The 23,401-nt window shown below is 36.8% G+C and overlaps 1 protein-coding gene across 3 annotated transcripts in view; it reads left to right on the top strand.

Annotated features, from left to right (window-relative positions):
* Positions 1 to 23,401, top strand: part of LOC124407064 (GPI inositol-deacylase) — an 88,125-nt gene that overhangs the window by 62,852 nt on the left and 1,872 nt on the right. For 2 of the 3 annotated variants that reach the window (XM_046882875.1, XM_046882874.1), the window contains 3 exons: positions 9,625 to 10,053; positions 16,769 to 17,182; positions 18,529 to 18,924. In XM_046882875.1, coding sequence (XP_046738831.1) covers positions 9,625 to 10,053; positions 16,769 to 17,182; positions 18,529 to 18,924 — 1,239 coding nt within the window. Of the gene's footprint in view, positions 1 to 9,624; positions 10,054 to 16,768; positions 17,183 to 18,528; positions 19,025 to 19,829; positions 19,993 to 23,401 lie in introns of those variants that run through there. The other variant, XR_006929280.1, reaches the window with a different exon arrangement.

The raw sequence follows: 23,401 nt of genomic DNA, 5'->3' as shown, positions 1-23,401 counted from the left end.
ATAAATTTTTATTTATATTTAAGATAATTTATAAATAATTATTTATGATATTCATGATAAAATTTATATTTACAAATTTTCTTTTATCAATATTATCATAATGTATTTGATTCCCTGTAATTAACAAAATAGGCATTTTGCGGCCCATATTGTAATGCGCTTTCACGTTCATTCTTATGTCAAACATGCAAACGAATAATAATTTATTTTTCGTCTTATTTTTCTTGTTCATCTTTTGAAGTTATGAATTCTCCGTCTTCAAAGAGATGTTCAAAATTTTGTTACGTTTTATACGATTTTTCCGTATTTTTTTCAGATTCTAAAAAGTGGTGGTTTCTTCTCTTCGAGTTTTTAAATTATACTTCAGATACCCTGGGTCGAAAAATTCCGAAAAAATAGCGATTGCGTTGTACGTCATGTACTTTGATACAAAAAATTATACAGCCAATCTGATACATCGACTTAGAATCTTGATCGAGATGTCATAGAATGTCCCATTCGCATGGAAATCTTGAGAGCAAACTAAAATTAGTGAATAATCAGCTGAACCAATATTTATATGTTTCGCAAACGAATGCGATTTTAACAATGTGAGAAGCGGTATTTTCTCATTTTTTTTTTTATAACTCGATGCACAAGAACCTTTAAAGCTAACTGGGTTCGTTCAAAGCAAACATTTTCTCTTTCCACTGAATTCAAGATTCTCCAAGAACTTTTAAAGAGAGGATCAAAGATCTAAATAAAATTTTGTCCGTATCCGGAACTTCGAGGCTGTTTGACAATTAGTCATACAGATATCGTGCTGACCGTGGATGTATCGGAGTTGGCGGTCAACGTTTTTCACTGATAGTGCGTTCGACGATAGTCGATAGTGTTATCAATATCGTTTCGGCTTTTGCATCCTTCGTCGGCAGATTCGTCGTTGCTGTTTCAACAAATATTACCTGTAAAGCGCCCCAGGTCTGCGGATATCCTCGGTTGAGATTCAGAATCTTCGCATCTATTCAATCAAAATAAAATTCCTCAGACACGATTCCTCTTGAAAGGGGTCCCATAGTATATTTTGACTATAGTATATTTTGACAGAAATAAAAAACTTCATGCATCTCCGGCACAGTACATACTAAAATAAACACTCACCTGTGTTCTAAAACCACCGTCACTGCTATATCTTCGTCGACAGCTTTTCCACCAACTCGCCCACCTACATTGTGATTATTCGACAATCCTTGACTTCCTTTCCTAACGTCGCAGCTCCTGTTGAAATTCTTTCTCGTTCACAACTTCTATGTCAGCTGTCAGAAGAACGGACTTACAGATTGACACGAATTAGCGATCGCAAGGCTCTGCGAGATTCGACATGCACGCGATCTGGTCGATCCGAACGAACGTTGTGAGAGACGTGAAGGAGACGTGTCAAGGTAAAGCCACAAGATGGCACAGGGGTCTCGTTTTTATTTACCAAATTTACCAAACCCACCTGACGAGTTGCTCTCTTTATTTCAAACTAATCATTTCAAGTCAAGGCTCTTGACTTTAATTTATATTTATCTTAATTTATCAATCAAGTTTAATGTATTGTGGCGACACTTCAAAAAAATTAAATTGAAACGAAATATGCGCGTTTTACCATAAGAAGTAGAGTTTTCAAAATTTTTGATAGATCTTGGCGATTGGGATCTTGGATTTATATAACATTTCCGGTACGTTGTATTATTGATCAAAATTTGAACATAATAAATATTATATATGAAGATTACATAAGAGAAAAACGCTTCAAAAAAGTATCAAAATGTGCAATACCTTCGGCCTGCAATGTCGATTTTGATCAAATGAATAAAGAAGTTGTAGAATTACTTGACTCCGATATTGAAAAAATACATACCAGCGTAAATAATATTGAGAAATCTGCAAATAACGAGAGTATCGGAGAAACAATTTTGACTGAATACTTGGCGACTTTATCCCCACCTGCATTACCCCCTCATGAATTACGAAAAAATACCATTGTCATGATCATCCGAAATTTGAGCATACACAAAGGTCTTTGCAATGGTACAAGAATATTAGTTTTTGAACTCGGAAATCACTTGCTGAAATGTGAAATTTTAACTGATGAAAATTGTGGACAAATCATATTTTTTAATCGAATTACTTTATATTGTGAGGATGTATATCCGTTTACATTTAAAAGACGACAGTTTCCTATTGAAATAGCATTTGAAATGAGAATAAATGAATCTCAGGGACAAACTTTTGAAAGAATTGGAACAGATTTGAGAAAAGACGTTTTCAATCATGGACAGTTGTATGTTGCCTGTTCAAGAGTTCGATCATGGAATGCTCTAAAAGTTTTCACAGGAAAACAGAAAACGGGAAGTGAAATAAAAAATTATGTTTACAAAGAATTTTACAAGGATACATAATAAACGTTTTTGTTTTTTGATCAATCTTAAAAACTGGATTAGATTTCGATTGTTTTTTTGTCATGACGTCAAATTATATCACACATCTGAGAATTAGAAAGAATTATAACGAGAGTATTAAATTGATGGGAATTGGGATATCAGGTGCGAATAAATTCAGACTGGTAGCAGAGCGTGGTTTCTAGAGTTAAATATATTTATTTACGATATCGCATTCCTGAGCAGTTGAGCGCTATAGGTCTGAGACGCGACTGACTACAGTATCCATACAATAGATCGCGTTCGAACCATGTACACACACATGCGCACGCATGTACGCTCCTTATTAGGGGATCCAATCGCTCACATGCTCCGCATTTTCTCAACATAAATGATGAATCATACAGGATTGGTCTAAGGATGAAAAAGTGACGTGTAAGATTTTTTAAATTTGTAGTAAATATCAAAATCAAAACTGAATCTATAAAGTGTGATGTATCAAAATATAAACTGAGAATAGAACTCATTTTATGATACCAAACTCAAAACCCATGCAACAGAATTTATAACAGAATAAAAGAATATCAGAATCAGAACCTACATCTCAAAAACCATATCAAAATACCATAATTACATATTCCAGAATCTGTCAAAGAATTAAAACATGATGATTCTTCAAGACTTAATTGAAAGGACACAATAATTAGAGCAGAAATACTGTAATCATTAGTTGCCAAACATATATGAGTACCTAATGATTGAAATAAGTACCACAATGAGAACGATGTGTAACCTTTGAACCTTCACGAGTTCGTTCATGGGACTTTGAAAATTTACGTCAAATGAACAGGGCGAGAATATTTCCACACGATTTTTGTGCAAATTTTGTCACTGTATATATACATAACGAATCATTACAATTTCCCTTGTTTTGTTTGGCAACTGTAAGAGACAAACTGAAATCTGTTATTAACATATAATTTTGAATATAATTTTCAATAAGACGGATAACAAATGTTAAATCATAAATTGAACGAACGGTGTGGAAATCAAAATGAATTACGGAGCGTCTACAAGCACAAGTAAGTATATTTTAAATGAAAAATGTATCTACTCGAGTTATTTCATTATAACCGTATGAACTTTTTCGATTTATGTGCGTAGAATTGTTAGAAGACTTATAATTGAAAGAAGATTTGAACGATGATACTGAAATAACGGAGGACATGGATCAAGCAAACGTGGCAGACTGCGACGTGAGCGATATTGAATACACCTTGGGAAAATAACTACGAGCAATTAAAAATTGAAGAAAATGGTAGAAAAATAATAATTACGACGCGACTGTGTGAGCATATCCTGAATTTCAAATCATTTCGCTATTAACAAGATAATAGTTGAAAATAGAGAGGTTCTTTTCTACGTAAAAAAATTTATACAATTTTTTTTGTACACCACAATTGTTCTACACGCACCGGTTGTACACAATCAAATTGCAAAAGAATCGTTAGTAATATTTAATAATTAATATCCGCATAAATACAAAAAATATATAACAACTGCTCTCGTAAAAACCTAATTATATGTGATGTGTATGTGTATTTCAAAAATATAATGTCGTACCGTAATAAATATGATATCGAACAATATCATTGCAATTAATTTTAGAACAACAGAAATAATAATATCCATAATACGTATATTTTCGAGTTATATTTGAAAAATTTGGAAGAAATGTGAAAAATAATAAACATTCAAAATCGATAGAAAATCTGTGTATCTGTATGGAAGTGAAATTCAAACATATTAGTTGATTCACCGATCATTGACATCCAATCTTGATGTTATTAAAATTCATGTGGAACAGAAAAACCAAAAGCAGACGCGCGCGAGGCACGCGGGTGACCTGGTATATCATAATATCCACGTTTTCGTATTTTCAAATTATCTCCGCTGGTCGGGTCACGTGGTACTTGCCAATCGGGCCAACGCAACAGCTGCAAATACTCTATGGTTTACTATCCTTGTATCCTCGCAGTAATTCACACCCAACGCCGTCTTTCACGGGCTTCTGAAACTACGGATAATGTCCTCTTTCGGCAATTGACAGTCGAAAATTACCAACATCAGTAGAATACGCTCTCTCTCTTTTATTATTCGATAAAACAAACAGGTTTTGATGTATTTTATTCCGCAGTGGGCGAATTTCACAGACTTTTCTTCATATTTCATTGAAAAAACCCTCATTACATCATATTCAGGATTTATTTGTCATATGTCAATAAATCGATCATTCCGTCGGTAAAGACTGACTAGAGCATGCTCTTAATATATTGCCGCTACCGGTTCATGCTGTATAGGATTCACGTTAGCATAGCCGACATTAATTTGTCTCAGAACAATGTGTTTTCTGCCTGCCCGCTACCTTAGCCTGCCATGTGGCTTTTTGGTGTACCTAGTCGCCAATGCTCTGTACGGAACTTACCTATAGTTGAATACAAATATATCACATCTCTTTACCGTATATGGCGATAGATACATAATAGACCAAGAATTTTACACATAAATACGGCTTCTGTTCGAAAAAAACTGGAGCTGCAATTTTTTTTTTTGATTGCATTATTTTGACGATCTAAGAACATATTAAAAATCGAGAACGAGTTCGCGTTGGCGTTGATAAATATTCAAGGTCAAAGGTCAACAAATTTCGTTTTTTCTGAATATCTCACTTTCTGTGGCTCGGAGAACAATTAAGGTACTTATCAAAATTGAAGCTGAAAAAATTTCGCACTAAACAAGTCCTTTTCATTTTTTGAGTACAATGGACTTACGAAATATAAGGCGAAGAAAATCCATGACATTCGTAGTATCCGTGGCCGCACCACTTTTTACGTATTTTTACGAATTCTCGCTTCCCACAGCTCGGATAAAAATGGAAGTAAGAGTGTAAATTGAAAAAAAATAAATTATAATAGTAATTTTTTATAACAACAACAACAACAATAACACTACCAATAATAATAAAAAGCTACGTACAACGATAGCTCCATTTACACAGGTATTGTTTAAATTCGTTTTCTTATTTTCAGATAACCCTTCACCGAGATTTCAGTGTCACGATGGAGGGAAAATTTTTTATAAGTCATTAAGTGAAGACCCATATTCCCAATTAATTTTGAACATTATTTAATTGAAGTTTGGATGAAATAAGTTTAATATACACTCAATAAAATATCAGCAGTCCGATTCCTTTATTAATTACTTATCTCTCTGAAAAAAAGTCTTAAGAATTGGTCATTTTTTCGGCCATCACAGCGACTTTCCCCCTAATATGGATTAGGCCTACTGGGGAAACCATATAAAAAAACATTCGTCGCTCTATATCCCGTAGATGGTCCACTGTACGTGAAAAATGAACACAATGTTTCTGACGTAAAATTTTATAACCTTTAATTTTGATCTGATCCTCAATTGGTCTCCGAGCCATAGGAAGCGTGATATTCGACAAAATAGCTCGAAAGTGTTACGAAAACGGATACTGCACACGTTACAACGAAGCAGGTTTTCCGATAAACACTTTGTTGTACGTAAAAAATGAATGGAACCTTTCTTGTGGGAAATTCTAATCTTTCTTTTTGATAGTCACCTCAATTTGTCTCCGAGTTATGGGCAGCACGATTTTCGTAAAATCACGTAAAAATGGTGCGGCGACGTATACTACCAATGTCATGAATTTTTTTCGCCCTGTATTTCGCCCATTGTACGTAAAAAATGAATACGAGTTGTTTGGTGCGAAATTTTTTCAGCTCCAATTTTGATAACCACCTTGATTGGTCTCCAAGCCATAGGAAGCGAGGTATTTGCAAAAAACGGAATTTGTTAACCTTTGACCTTGAATATTTATTAACGCGACCGCGATCTCGTTCTCGATTTTTAATATGTTTTTCATAACGTCAAAATGAAGCGGTCAAAGAAAAAAAATTGTAGTTCCGATTTTTTTCGAACAGAAAACGTCAAATTCCCGGACTATAAGCTATCTACTTTTAATTGAATATTAAATTGAAAAAAAAAATTTTTAATTAAAAATTGGAATATTAATTTCGTTTCAAAAGTGGGTTCTTCATAGTGGTGAGTTGGTCAAGTTCCATGGTTTTTTAATGGTGTTGATGTAGCGGCTAGGTACAAGAATTACAGATAATTACCCTGCAATGACCACCTCGGCATATGGCAACTATGTGGCTGAAAGATATTGACATTTTGTGGCAGTTATACAGCAACAATATGGTAAAACTCATCAAATTATAGGTAGCCGCTATATAGCAAGTTCAATGTTTTATGCCGGTATACACCGCCTACACATGCGGCAACGACAACCGAACTTATGCCTTCTAAGTGTTGGCAAGATGGTCAAGATACATACATGGTTTTGAACTGGCTTAGCGGTGGCAATCAGATTGGAAAAATTTCTAACATCCAGGTGTCATCGACAAAGTAGCCTGATACTGAAAACTTGTTGCAGCCTCAGAGAAACTTCATAAACACCGGATAATTCTTTGCCAAGTTGCCACCTTAAATCCTTGAATAAACTATAAATCTTGGTAAAGTGGCTACCATCTAAGAACCACGAGTGTTGGTTGTCATTGTCGAGTACATGTCAGGATAACCCGTCAACTGGTCACATAGCGGCTATCTTGGTAGTTGGGTTTCACCTTGTGGTCATCACATAGTTGCCACTTGAAAATGGTACCTAGAATGATTTGATTTTGTGTGAGAATACATTTCAAAGCAATTGTTCTCGCAGGTTTTTCTTGGATCTATGCTGTGTTTTTCCCATTCAACAGTGGTATTTTCTGAACTGACTCACTAATGCCACAATAATGCTGTCGCTAACTCGTTTCCGATAAAAATGGACTAAAGTAGTTTTTCCCCTGGACCATTAATTTTAAAATTATAGTGAACCTTGATTGCATGAAGTAGATAAATCAAATTTAGTTTCATATTTTATTGTGCACAACTATTGATGATAAACTGCAGCGTTGTTCTGATAAATGTTGATACGTCCCTAAAGAGGAAACGTTTCATGGTACACTATAGTCAAGGTAAAACAGTCTCCCCCACCTGGTAAAAAAGATCTCGTAACCATTCGCAAAGTTAATGATTTAAAGACGTAAGTCCAAAAACAATTAATTTGTTTTAAGCTGCATATAAAGACCCGTTGTACACCTCGAAAACGCGGGGAAGCAAAACTCCTATACCGCTCAAGCGATCAGAGTGAAACTTGGGCAGTTAATGCCTTATTTTGGCAAAAAGTGGAGCGTCTTTTTACTTTTTCAAAAATTTGAAAAAAAATTTACAGATTAGTTACCACCCACAGAAATTGGCCAAATTTTCACAGTTGCACTGAATGGATCGACCTATCCGATATGATGCCACTCGGCGGTGACGAAACACACATTTTGAGCCCAGTCCCATGAGATTTGATTGTGAAATGACGAAATGGCAGCTGATCTGGTTTTCGATTACAAAGAACACCGAAATCTCATTTTGGTGATATTTGTTACCGACCTTTCATGCATGCCGGTAATTTCCTACCGACATTACACGCATACATTACCGGCATGCGCGTAATATCGGTAACAAATGTCGCCAAAATGAGATTTCGGTGTACTTCGTAATCGAAAACCAGATCAGCTGCCATTTCGTCATTTCACAATCAAATCTCATGGGACTGGGCTCAAAATGTGTGTTTCGTCACCGCCGAGTGGCATCATACCGGATAGGTCGATCCATTCAGTGCAACTGTGAAAATTTGGCCAATTTTTGTGAGTGGTAACCAATCTGTAAAATTTCTTTCAAAATTTTGAAAAAGTAAAAAGACGCTCCACTTTTTGCCAAAATAAGGCATTTACTGCCCAAGTTTCACTCTGATCGCTTGAGCGGTATAGGAGTTTTGCATCCCCGCGTTTTCGAGGTGTACAACGGGTCTTTATATGCACCTTAAGGGGTACCACTAGTGTTACTGTCCCAAAAATGGTTATGTACGGAAATTCATTGAAAAAACGTTTTTGCATCGAATGTTTAGAAATTCTGAGGCTATATTTGTGTACGAATTATGTGTGTACAGTAATTGTTTTGTTTTTTTGTTTAAAAACATTCAATTTTCCGCAACTAATGCGCCGTCTCCCGAGACTGTTCTCCCACTGCTGCAGTGATTGCGGCCTCCAGAGTGCCTGAAATAGAAAAATGAAAAAAGTCCGTTAAACTAGAAGGTATTCCTAGAAGGTAGAAGGCCTGTACAATGACGCAGGGTTGTAAAAAAATTAAAATCAAATATAATGACGGAGTTTTGGAAAAAAGTTTCCAATTACGCTAAAACATCTGATCGCTTTTTGCATGGCAAATTGAAATTTTTTACCCAATCGAAAAACTGGAGGTTTATTGTATGAAGAAACAAATACTAAATACTCTAAAACAAGATTCGAGTCCATCAGATGATTTGTATTCAAGTTAGAACTGCAGCAAATTTGAGAAATACCATTCTGAGAAAAATGCATTGAGAGATAAAAATATTGATTTCATTATTATAAATCAATAGATCATACTTAGAGATAATCGGCTATTCCAGGCCCATACAATTCACCTTACTCTTCGTTGAAAAGCACCTGCTGGGCTGTTGAAGCTCTCCTTCGAGGTATTGACCCTCTTTTGAGTCAGCCCGATGACGATACTCTGCTACACGCAGCTTCGTTTGCTCGTTAGAAGTCTGTAATTCAAAAACTATTCGAAATTCGTACTTGAATTTTAGTATGTTATTCTTGAAAGTATAGACGGTCGAAAAATGAAAAGTAAAAAATAATCTCTTCAAAGTGTCACACTTAAGATGCCCCTTAACTCGAAAGAAGCTCACATTCTTCTCAAACAGAAATTTCTAGATGATAAACTTGGTTTCTCAAAATTTGGTGAGTTTCGCTCAATACAGTGGTTTTTCGGTCAGGCATCAGAAGCGTGTAGCTCTTGCATTTGCAAAACTCATCAGAATATTGAACACATACTGTCACTGCAGTTCACCGAGCATCTCAATAAGAATTCCGAGAATCTATTTCACTTTTAGAGGAGTGTTCGACTGTAAATAACCAGTATATGTAGTCCAAAAACTAAGTCATAAATTAAAGATTTATATAATTATTTTTTAACTTCGTGAACTTTGAATTGTCAACAGTGAATGGGGCTGGAATTTGACGAACAAAAGTAGAATAATACCGGATGGCACATATAAGAAAAAGACAGCAGACTTGGATCTGGTGGAGCTAAAGACGCAACGCTTGACACACATCGTCATCAGAATACCATCCTCTATTTTTCATAAAGGGCTATCCATTGATGTAGACCTTCATCGAAAGAGTGACAGAATATTAAAATTCCAAAATCAACCTATGGCGGCGTATTGGGGTTTCGGAAAATTAGGCACAATAGAATCTAACATTGGAGATGTTAGATATGAAGTGGATCTGGCCAGCGATACAGATTCCGTGTTGCTTAAAGTAATCAACGTCCAGTGCGAACAACAGAATCATCGCCATCACGCAACAATTGAGCTTCTCGAGCCATGCTCTAATGGTATCAGTCAAGTTCGGCACTTTGCATATGAGTAAGCTTTCTTTTCTCTATTTAAGTGCATGCATATACTAAAGTCACCTTCTCACCTTTATTCTTTGCATATTTTTCAAGTATTAGATTTTGCTTGTTTAAGTTTCCGAGGAGTTTCCATGTCAGGTATTTTGTCCAATTATATTCGTCTATTGTGCTAAAGGTATTTGATAACTGTACCATATCTTAGAGTCATATTCTTGAATGTTATCCATTTTGAGGATAACAATCAGTTATCCCGGCGTCAGCAGCGAATTCCGAAGATTTTAGTTCTGATAAGTTCAAGTTTCATTGTTAGCCTCATTTCGTAAGTCACTGTGTTCTATCGTTTTTACATAATGTCGCACCGTCACCATGACCAATTTTGCTGCAATTGTAGAAAATAACGGTACCCGTAGGTATATTTAAAAAAATTGTAAAATCTAAAAAATCTGAAAAGTGCTGCTCTTCATTGTGATCACTTTGGTATAAGACCCATGATGGCAAACGATCTTCCTTTCGACGGAAACGTGGGGATATGTTATTTTTTTTAATAATTATTAATAGTACATTGTACATATATTAATTATAACACAAAATTCAAACAGGCGACAGCTGTACACGAAATTGATATACTGGACAAATGGGTGCCTGTCTACCTCACTGTGTTTGACGAAATATATCTATGTACATACAATTGTAATTGGGTGCCAGGAAGGAAATTTTCTATTTTGTCACCTTATCTTGGCCACGTGATCGGCTGTGCTCGCGGTTTGGACGGCTCCCGGCAATCGAAGTTTAGCAAATTTCGGGAAAGATCGGGAAGGTTCATAATGAATCAACGATTATTTTATGATCACTTTACCTTTTGTTCGTCTCTTGGGGTTCTGCGTCAGTTTACACTTTCACCGCAGACACTCGCACCGTGCTCCTATTACTTTTCCTTTCATAACGTGAAAACGTGCGCTCCTGAGCTGTCCGAATACAAGTCAAGACTCCTCGCCCAGCCGTATTGCAAACGCAACCCCGGCGTGTCGTCTGCTCCATGGAGATTAGAGTACAGGAGTCCAATCTCTGTACATTTGATCCGGTATCAAAAATCCGTACAATAAGGCTTGCGCAGGCTGACGCTGAACGGCGCTGATAACGCAAAGATCCAACAAGTGGTGGAAAGACTAGGCAGAGACAGATGTACGCATTATTATTATTATGCATCTATTTCATAGAGGAAATGCTTCAACATCACCATAATAGATATAATTTTAATTTTAATGCAATTTCCGGCATTTTGGAGTATATAAGCAATAAGAGTGCGGCATAGAGTCGCGTGTAAATTTGCTGAAGTTTCTTTTTTAATATTTCTAATACTTGGCGTCGAGACTCTGCTGCGCAACTTATTTAACACGTTGTACTGTAACTAGTATCATGGTTTTTTTCTTCCTATTTTTCAAATAAATATTCATTTTTGTCGCATTTCCGAGCGTATAATAGTCATAAAGAGAGAAAAAATGTCACATGTACAAACGATGTTGTTGAATTCATATTATATAAAAAACATATATTTCGAAATCGCAAATTTTCCTGACCACCAGAGACTTACCTTAAATCTAGAAATCATTTAAAGTATCGTTTAAAATTAGTATACCCTCTTATCTCTTATCGGCTATTATAGATCCTCCGCCGTTGTCACTGCTTTCTTGAACGGCATCATCATTTATTATATGCGTTTTCCTATCCGCATTCCTGACTGGTAAGGCATTTGAGCTTAGTAGCCAGTGAATACGGGGTATTACATGTTTTGTGCCATCTGATAGTAATACACTATCAACTTTTTAAATATCTTGGTCCAAAAAGTGGAGCTCGCAAACGAATCCTGAATCAGGCAGATGACAACCAAGGAGATTACTCCACTGCTTCCGCTTTTTCGGGCTCTAAAAATACAGGATATAAGTATCCGTAAGCACATCTTGTCTTATCTTGTCATAACCTCGGGTGTCTTGAATAGTGATACTTGTCGGACTGCTTGCTCCTTTTGCTGTATCCTGTTAGCACAGCTGCCACTGTGGCAGTGTGGCACAGCGCACACTTTACCCATCAAACGAAGGACCGTCAATTGCTAATATTATCGACAAATTCAAGTTGTTCAATTGAATTAATTGCTCGGACAATGATTAAACTTATTTTACTTAAGAGGAGTAAACACATACTAGAGCAAGAATTGGACCCTTCAAATTTTTAACTAATATTTCTCCAAACAATTCTATGAAATTAAAAAAAAACGAACATTGAGGCTGTCTACGTGTAAGAATTTCGCAGAGATCACACTATCCGCGTTTTTTCTTTGATGAAGCCGTCTTCGCCAAAAATGTGTAATGAGTTTGTGAGGTTATGTTGATCCTCAACTTCTACTTATTTTTTTAATAAAGATACACAATTAAAAATCATTATTTTTTGCTATCTTAGCTAAATAATATTCGATTGATTCAATTCCCTACCTCAATATAATAATGATCATTAACACTAATTCGAAAATAATTAACGTGGGCACGCGTGCTTACCTGTATGTATATCAAGTGAGGAGCAATATCATTTTGCTCATGATCGATGTTTATATATATTGTAACGTTAAATTCTGTTACCCTCTGACGAGGACTTACCGTTGACACTTTGGCGCGATTCTATAATTATGCGATACGGTATTTAAAGATAACAAAAGGTACTCGTTGGGCGCCAGACGCTTCAGCGTCAATTTTTAAACAAAAAGGAAAAGATACGATACGGTAATAATAATTATAGAACCCGTTGTATGGCTGGCTAGGTTCAGGTACTCACACGAACTGGTAGAGTGGCGGTATCCAAGGTAGTTACAATAATTAAGGAAATAAGGGAAGTAAAGAAATCAAGGAATAAGCTCGAATCAAAGAAATTGGCAAGTCAATCAGTCATGTATTATCAATCAGTTCACAAGCTTTAGATTAGTCAAATTGGTTATGAAAGATAGCAATAAATAATTAGTGAACGAGAGCGGTTTACAAGATTTTTGATAGATCAAAGTTGAACACTAGCTTGAACAAAGGTGACAGTCAACAAAAGGAAAATTAAGCGTAGGTTGGGATAAGCGATATAATGCAAAAAGACTACTTAAGCTAGACGTCACTGGGCGACCTGATTTTACCCAAGTTTTCGACGAACGACATTACAAGAATTATTAGTTTGTTAATTTAAAGCGAGAGCGAAACTTTATCGGAAAACAGTAGTTGACGGAATTGACGTTAGCTGAGAACGGTAGTGATAAGAACATAATATAGAATTTACAATAAACGGTAAATAATGAGAGAGATTGACATGGTTTAATAGATTTCACAGATCGGTAGCTTAGACGAGAGAATATTATTCACAATAGTTGAATCGATAATTTATAACGGTCAAAATTACGAGTTTAAATTAACAAGGAAATTCAAAATTACAATACCGAGAGAATACAAAAATTATGCGAGAGTGAGAAATTCAGAGAAGGGTTCGCAAGATAAAAGTAATACACTAAATACACCTGATTACAATAAGCAACTTAAGATAACAAAGAAATACGATATTCGAAAAACAAGAAAATATTACGAGGTAACAAAAAATACAAAATCAATAATAAGCGATAGAAACAAAGGTGCGGTAGTATTTAGCGGCTTAATTTACGCTCGGCTGTATTCCAAGTAGCTTGATTTACGATACAAAATTTCATGCACAAAGCAAATAAAATAAAACAAGCGATACGATACAAAAGCGGTAGGCAATACTAGTACAGAAAATAAAGGTAGCGATAGTAAGTAATGCTAGAAATCACAAGGCAATTCTAGAATAAAATTACGAGAAGCAGAGAAAATCAGAAATACAAAAGATATTCATTCGGTAGTTACGAGGTCGCTCAACGATAAGTTTTCGGAAATTAATTACTCAACGAAATCATGTAGTCACATGGCGGCTTACAGCACCTCAATGTCCGTGGACCATGATTCACAACGATACTGGCATCATTTGATGCAACCAAAACATTAATTAAGATACGATTAGTGCAACAGAAATAAGAGCAACTTTGTAACGATACTATATAGAGGCAAAAGCTTTACCTTAGTCGGTGACGGTGTTAAGGGACACTGATTTTAATTTAAATTAAACTTAACAGTAGAAAAAGTGGAAGAAAGGAAGGAGTTGAATTCACTGAAAGGAAGAAGCTAAGCAGTAGATCAAAACGCTAGAGGACGAAAAGATAGAATGGTAGCGATAGAATGAACTATAAACGATGAAAGGAAACGGAAGAAGGAAGGTTAGAGAGAATCTTGGCACGAGAGTGAGGATACGACATGTTTCCTGGCGGGTTGAGCGTAGAATAGCCAGAGTTCGAAGTTCGGATCAGCGATCTCGCCGTTGTCGTCAGGTGATTCTTCCTCCCCTTGATTGGTCATTCCTTCCCCACCATAATTGGGTCATCCCCCTGTGGCGAATATCGGCTACGCGTTGTCGATGATTACCGCTAGATGATGCGTAGTTGATACCAACACGTACTCTTCTCCGGCTGCTTAGTTATACTGTCCAGGTTGCCTATCACTGGGGGTTTCCTTGATGAAGGCAGGTACGTAGGCTACCTCCGGAAGGATACCGGATGGAGTGCAACTCCTCGTTGTTTGTCTCCACCGGCTTCTTCGTATAGGCAATGGCCTTCTGCCCACGATATATCACGGAGACCATGCAGTCGCACGGCGGCTTACAGCAACTCAATGTCCGTGGCCCATGACTCATACTGATTGTAGCCCTTACTGATAGGAAGGCTGCGTCGATCCTCAGAACGAGGGCTCTATCAATTCTGGACGTAGTGTTTTGAGTTCGACCCGGCACCTGGCCGGTAAGTCGGGGGACGACAGGCTGCGGTCTGCCCTTGATGTCGACCTTACGGCATCCGAAAGAGTTGGCAATCAAAGTTGTACGGGAGGTTTATAATTACGGAACGGTAGTTGAATTCGTCGGTAGATGGAACTGTAGTTTTCGGTAGATGTTGATCTCTCGGTGAATCAAAGAAATGTGTTTATCCCTCAATGATCGTGGTTGTGGTCGTCCTGGTACCTGGTTAGCTTGCGCCGAAGCGCGGGATTACAGAATTTATACAGAAAATATTAGTAACTAGTATTTATCGCCTGTGTTGTATCGAGTTTTCTCGGAGTACCCCGCCAGGGACGCGTTTTATGATAGTTTCCTTTAGATTTTTGGCCTTGTAACGGGCCATTCCAAAATGCCACGTTACAATCAAAATTTGATAATAGATTTTGTACAGATATGAATTTAGCGATCAAAAGATTAGAATGACACGTCCTTCCACTCTAAATTTTACGTGAAAATGTTCTGTTTCAAGGACGAAATGTTTTTTCTTGGTTCACTAAAGTCAGTTTAGGAATTTTCAAGATGGGTTTCAAAATTCACAGGGTAAAGACCGGTGACGAAATCGACGTTCGTGGATGCGCACAATTGAAATCGTGTATTGTACACGTTAGGGCTTTGTTTGGCATATACGTACCTCCGAATAACTAATTTTTATGAATTATTTTATTCAGCGTGAGTTAATTCACCCGAAGTCTACGCGCTCTCAATGGCACGTTCTGTGCTTCTTGAATCAAACTTACTTTCACAGGGTTTGGAAAAAAATAGCATGTGTTGCTTCGGGTCCGTTTGGGGGATCGTACTGCGTTCATATACTAGTATCTACTTGTGCGATTATAACACTCGCCTTTACGGCTCAAGCTACAAACTTCACACTCATCGGAAATCGCTTACTTTCTGCACTTGTAACAAAATACATTATTTTTCATGGTTCGATAAAATAAAAAATGTCCTTGGTGGCTCGACGTCTAAAAGAGATTGATTACCATCATGGGTCGTGTGCCAAAATGATCGGATTGAAATACAGAAGTTTTAGTAATTTCTCAGCTTTCAGCAAATTTGACAATCATTGCTGGTAGGGCATTTTTCAAAAACGAACGAAACAAATCGTGACGACAGATTTTTTTAAGTAGGAGAAATATGATACTGATAGAATTTTTTCGTATTATATGGGGAAATTTTTGTTCAGCTAATTTGATGTTGTTTTTTAGGGAATTGGAAAATTAACGACTAAACTAAGAACCTGACCTATTATCTATAATATTTTTTCCAGAGACCTACACCGAAAAACTGGTTGTTCAAAATAACCAAGCCAAAAATCTGCTTGCCTATCGCATTATCGAAATAGGTTATTAGTAAACTGCAGGCCGTTTATTTTCCAAGTCAAAGAACAATAGTACGTTCGAATATACTCAAGTTCGAAATGCATATCTCATTGCATTATATTCTGGCGACGCGACGTACAGTGTTAATAAGTGCGTATTGAAAATGGTTTTACTATTGTTTTGTAGTTCGTACACGCGTATTATGTACCACAGTTACAACCACATTAGTGGCCCATTAACCAGACCTCCACTATCTTGAAAGGTATCCGGTTCCTAATTGTTTCGGAATATAATAAAGGTTTGAATGTTGAATATCGTTCTGTATACCTACAGTGATTCTCTGCATCGTATTTTCAATGGTCACTAGACTATAATGTGGTATTGATAAGATTGATTAGTTCGTGTTTAAATACACAAAATAGTTACATTAGACAGTTCGTATATAAGATTTTTTCAATGATAACTCCAAACAACAATATTTCATTTCAGAAATCTGATGCCAAAGACACTAAAAGTGCAAACAAAAAATGCGGTGGATGGAGGCAAAGGTGTTGGCAATGTACCTCTCAAGCTGAAATTCACATTAGATCCAAAATGTAGATATACTATTGAAGTGTTCAGTGGTGGGTACATAGAAACCCTAAGCACTGCAGTGAGAGATCGTTGGCCAAATCTTTATGGGGTCATGGCTGGATTACTACTGCTTGCTTTAGCAACACAACTAGATCACGAAGCAGGATTGTTCAAATCTACCATCACCACTGTGGTCACGTTAGCTTTATGCGTCGGTATTGGCATTGGTCCAGAAGGATTTGTGTCCTTAGCTCTTCTACAGATATTTGCAGTCGTCATTTGCTGCGCTGTTGTAATATTTGGATCAACGGTGTACAACATGGCTCAACGGTTTGTATTCAAGCAAGCATGCACATACACATAAGTACAGAAATAGATTCTGCGATAGATCATTTTTGTGCCAAGTCGATTACGTTAACAATGGAGAATTTCAGTTCGCAGCGCGTTCGTGCTTAACGCATGCGTGGCGCGGCGTGTTAAGAGCAGAAGTTTTCTATAGCCAACGTATCGACTAGGGAGGGAAATTGGCTGTCGCAGAATCAAATTCTGTATGTGTACACTGATACCAGTTTTAATAATACTTTTAATCGCTCAATGATTTATCGAGTGCATGCGCAGCAGAAAGCTAAGTTAAGACTCATCTTTCCGCAAATGGTTATAACGGTAGAAGAAAGATATCCAGTGATTTAATTATGGCAAGAAAGAATGATCAAAGTTTCAGATTTGAGACAAATTGAGTGTCTTACTGCACACGCGTGGATTTTGTCGTCTTTTCATGCATGTTGGCCACTTTAAGCTTCAGCTGTTTACCGTGGCTTATGGGGGTTACGTAGGTAAGGCGAATTTTCTAGGTTAAGTAGATATACGCAATCGATTGAGTGATTCAGGAGGCCTTGGAAAACTTTTTCTGTTAACTGAATGATGACTAATGACTGCTGCGAGTCATTGTAACAACATAATTTGAATTCGTTATTTGACACGACAGAGTATGACATATCATATCTCGTTCCAAGCAAGGTGTCTCCCTTGCCTCGAAGACAAAAATATTGTCTGGGTACGATTTCGCCGACTAATAGGCCCATGTTGCTCATGCTTAAGTCAGTTACTCAACCTGCTGAGTTTGACCATTTTTTTATCGATGTTAAATTAGAGTGCTAAAATGAAATTGGAGGAATTTTTATGAATATTAAATTAATCAGCTCTCATAGATATCGTTGCGTCCTGTACACGGACGTGTGATGTATGCTACTACACTGAAACAAATGATATAAACTTATAAAGTCGGAGAATATAATTTTGTCAGAAATGCCGGAATGTAAAAGGCTCGTGGTTTACTCTCTTTACTAAATCATCATGTGTGTTGGTTTACGTCAAAAACTCGCTTACTCTTTCAAGCAAGTCTTGATGCAAATTTCTAATGAAATGCAATAACTATCTAACGTTTCAATAGGTCTAAATACAGTCTGAATACCATTATTTATAGTATCATGTGCCTTGAATAGGAGACAAAAAAGGAAAAACTCATTAGAGTCTGTCAATAACAGCACATGAAAAATGAATTTTTTTTTTTGCGAAAAAATAGATACTGGCGGCTTTCTACTGTGTACCCCCCCCCCCCCCCCCCCCCCCACCACAGTGAATATTTTCTCCTATAATTAATTGGTGTCATTCCTCAGGTTTTTAACCCGCGCTCTGAAGTTTTCGCCGATGTGGTCAGAATGGTTGATAGGAGCCTTAAATCAATTACCTCTGATTGCTCCTACAATATTATTGTCTATGGTACCTGTCACGTGCGGAGCTTTATCCATGTTCATTTTCGTTGGATTACAATTCCTCAAGCTCACAAGAATATATGAAGATTATCTGGAAGAACTGTTATTAGCCTCGCTGCGATCTAATTTCATCAATAGATTTCGAGATAAAACAAAGAAGCCGAGTAGTGGGGAGCAGATTCAAGGTGACACTCATACGGATGGAAAGCAGATTGTATTTCAGTTGATACTATTTCTAACGTGGTGCATCGCTGCCATTCCTGCCATACCTTCAGTCCTCACATGGGCCAAGAATTACAGGTGATGAATTAACCCGTTATATACGAAATTATTTCATAACGTAGAGTGATTCATGAATTATTCAGAAATGGCATTTTGTAAGTATCATGGAGTTTTTAAGGTGCATATAAAGACCCGTTATACACCTCGAAAACGCGGGGATGCAAAACTCCTATACCGCTCAAGCGATCAGAGTGAAACTTGGGCAGTTAATGCCTTATTTTGGCAAAAAGTGGAGCGTCTTTTTACTTTTTCAAAATTTTGAAAGAAATTTTACAGATTGTTTACCACTCACAAAAATTGGCCAAATTTTCACAGTTGCACTGAATGGATCGACCTATCCGATATGATACCACTCGGCGGTGACGAAACACACATTTTGAGTCCAGTCCCATGAGATTTGATTGTGAAATGACGAAATGGCAGCTGATCTGGTTTTCGATTACGAAATACACAGAAATCTCATTTTGGCGACCTTTGTTACCGATATTACGCGCATGCCGGTAATGTATGCGTGTAATGTCGGTAAGAAATTACTGGCATGCATGAAAGGTCGGTAACAAATGTCACCAAAATGAGATTTCGCTGTTCTTCGTAATCGAAAACCAGATTAGCTGCCATTTCGTCAATTCAGCATCAAATCTCATGGGACTGGGCTCAAAATGTGTGTTTCATCACCGCCGAGTGGCATCATATCGGATAGTTCGATCAATTCAGTGGAACTGTGAAAATTTGGCCAATTTCTGTAGGTGGTAACTAATCTGTAATTTTTTTTTCAAAACTTTGAAAAAGTAAAAAGACGCTCCACTTTTTGCCAAAATAAGGCATTTACTGCCCAAGTTTCACTCTGATCGCTTGAGCGGTATAGGAGTTTTGCATCCCCGCGTTTTCGAGGTGTACAACGGGTCTTTATATGCACCTTAAAGAGAAGTGGAGAATACATTCCTACTGTCGACTTAAAGGAACAAGGCTCTCTTAGTTAAGTTGACTCGAGTGTCAAACTCCAGCACATCGGGTAGCAAACAACTAGTACTCACGAGAAAAGTACCCGAGCTGTGACTCACTGATTTTCTTAATTTTGTGATAAGTTGCCATGCGCGTAGAGAAATAGACGGAACATTTCTTCGTGATTCTTGCGTTATATTATCATGAGTCTTGAGTACTTTTTCTGTAATCAAAATACACCAAGGCCATCTGCTGAAGCGGTTAAAAGTCTGCCCCTACACTTCCTATTTGTACTTACGATGGACTTTCACCGCAGATTAAACTGTTCACGCAGAAGGTGTTTTTCACAATTTTTTTCAGTTTTCGAACCACGAAACCACTTATTTATGCCAATGTCTTATGCATATTCAGTTAGATTCCCATCATAGAATATAGTATTCCATACAATTTATTCCAAATTACAGAATATGTTATAGTAACCGTAATCGTCAATGTCAATACTGAAATCATGCTCAAAAATGTTGTCAGCGTCCCCTATTGCTTGTGCAGAACTGTTATCTATGTGTAAAACTACAGTCTGCTCAATATGTGGGCTGCTAGCATTTTCCGAAGCCTGTATAACAGCTCGCGCAAAGAATCTTTTGTAGCCATTTTTGAATTGCCTAACAGAGGGATTTGAGTATCATGAGACTGAAGTTAGTAATATTAACATCAGGGAAGAAATCATTATTGCGCAATTTCACCATGGTTTTGAAGGCGCTGGCTTTTCAAAATAAGAGTATGTTTTGCTTATCATTATTTACTAGATTTCGGACATCGCTAAGGGTCCGAATTAACCACTTTTCCTAAGCTTGCATCGTGATAATAATGTTACTAACTTCACCCTCATTATATATCGCATGTTTTCACCTTGAAATAGTATTTTACTAATTCCGACAATACTTTGTAAACACACAATCAATACAATAAAACCTGTTTTTCTTTTTGAAAATGATATGGATCCGTCTGGTCCTTGCAAGGTGGTTAGAGCCAAAACCAAATCCGAAATTTTGTTTCAAACTTTTCCTAAATTTTCACTACGTACACACACTTGTGTGGGATTTTTACATAACAAATTTCTACTACTCAACATGTCCAAAATGTTATTGATAGTCAAACAAAATGTAGCGTAGCTGTGGAGTTTTCGAATTCGGTAAGTTGCAAGTCTACAACAAAAAGTCAGAGCTTTGGCCACACTTGTGCTCAAAATTTCAACTGCGTGAGAAACCGTCAACTTCCCTTTTTCAAATCAGTGGTGACGTTGGCGAATCTTAATACCAGCATGGCGGGCCTCTTTTACTGAAATTTGACCAATCGTTCTTGGCATTCCCAGTTTATATTATCATCCTTGTCGTCTATTGAGATATGCAGGTTTGAAAATGCATTTTTGACCAACTTTATCGTGTGAGAAGCACCCAAAAGAATGTGTATTCTTATAGGTATTTGTGACTGAATGTGAAAAGAAATGTTTGAGCTCTGCACCCATGGAATTAAGCATTGCAATTTTATTCGGTACATTACCTACTGTTACCCCAATCAATTGGGATTCAGTATTATGCAATTCAAGTAAACATTGTCGCTGCACTTTACTTTTACTTTAGCCCGTTCAGTCACAACTTTAATTGAATGATAGGCAATTGAAATTTTCCAGTGGCCACACATGAGCGAAGAAACTGAAGCATAAGAAGCTATTGGGTGGTCACAACTATTGACATTTGTTACTATATCAACATAGTCAGTGTTCTATTACATTTAGTTTCTTTTTATTGATATTTCATCGATAGTCAAATTAAAGTTTAAAATTTTCCCTACTGTTTTACTTTTAACTTCCTTCTATTGAACAGCATTTAGAGCTTGTTTAGTAATGCCTCGATTTCCATCAACACTAGTGTACCATTTTGAGGTTGTTTTCCGAGGAGGCAGCAAATTCATGAAGGTTTGGCAGACGTAGGTGTATACTCTTGTTGAGAAGAAGTTTGAGGTTGTTGCGTACGATTTTAATTTCTTGGGGAAAATTTCTTTGCATTTTTTACTTATGATTTGTTGAAATATTTTCTCGACAATACCGGTTACAGATTTCTTTGGACAAAAAAAAAAATTAAACCGCGGTCACTCGTCATTTGAAGCATTAACATTAGTAGTTAATACAATATGTCAGTATCTGATGTGTTAGTGAGTGTGTACGTATGAGTTACCGACCGCAATGGTAACCGCAGTGATAATAATCGACCCAATTGTAACCGCAGTGCTGATTACCGATCCAATGGTAATCGTAGTGGTAATTATCAACACGAGCCTCAACTTCAGTGGTAATTTCACCATTGTAAAATTCGTGAGAATTCACAATCGATTATAGCGTGCTTACTTCCTTGTTGACCCTCCGATAGCCACCTAGGACAAATTCGTCAACTCGTACTTTCACCAACTTCGATATCTCGCGCGTGGTGCATGGGGGTTTCCTCGGACCACCCCCTAAAAAAATTTCTCTCACCACAGGGCCTCATGCCAAAGCGCAAAGCTGCAAATTGCAAAGTGCAAAGCGCTTTAGTTTTCGTGCAGCCATTCTTGTACAGTGGGCGTTTCAAATTAGCGAGAGAACGAATTCGTCCTAGGTAGCCAACGACGTTAGGTTTTTGCGTGAGTAACAGTTTTGTAAACTTTGTATTTCCTTATTAAATTTGAAATTTTTAACAGCATTAACCAACTGAAAAAAAATCATTTACAGTGATCTATACGAAAAAAAATAGGTATGTTTGAAAATATGGAGGATAAAATTAACCAAAGTTGTTACCTTTTGCGGCATCATCCACCAGTAACGTATGATGAAGTAAGCTTAGCAGAGAAGAGTGGATGTGAAGAAGAGGCTCATTATTCATATAAATTTTATGATTTTTTTCTGTAAACATTTTCTTCTAGATCTCCTCACATTAAAATTTACTCTTTATAAATAAGAATTAAATTTTTTTTCTAATAAAAAGTTTATTCTTTGAATAATACTTCAATTTTATTGCAATTTGTAGCTAAAAAATACCGTCTTTTCAGACAGCTATATATAAACAGGTTTTTTAAGCCAGGATCAATACCATCAGGTTTATTTGAATGAACATATTTTCGAATGTTAATCCCTAGAATATTTTTTTCAACGCTTTAGATCCGAGATATAGATTGTTTTAGTAAAATGGTCACTCCACTCGATTTTTTATTGTTATTTATTACATCACTAAATATTTTATTATCATGGCTATCGGAATACTAAAAAACAACCTCAATTTTTCTAGAATTTCCGCTCACCCATAAGTGGGTAAAAACAGCTTAGGACGAAATGTTCCTAGATGGCCAAAGGCGTGATTGAGAATATAGCTGGCCAATGAAAAGTTAAATGAAACAGTCGCCATAATAATACTAAAAAAAAGATTTATACGCATGCGCGGACAGAGCGAGGGCGTAAATGTTCTCCCGCTTGTCCTCCTCATTCGCTGGATTAAACAACTTACATACAAGTGGGGGTCCATGC

This window comes from Diprion similis, chromosome 6, assembly GCF_021155765.1.
Source record: "Diprion similis isolate iyDipSimi1 chromosome 6, iyDipSimi1.1, whole genome shotgun sequence".
Taxonomy (NCBI): Eukaryota; Metazoa; Arthropoda; class Insecta; order Hymenoptera; family Diprionidae; genus Diprion; species Diprion similis.
Note: the sequence above shows the minus strand (reverse complement) of the source record. Positions and strands in the feature narration are given on the sequence as shown.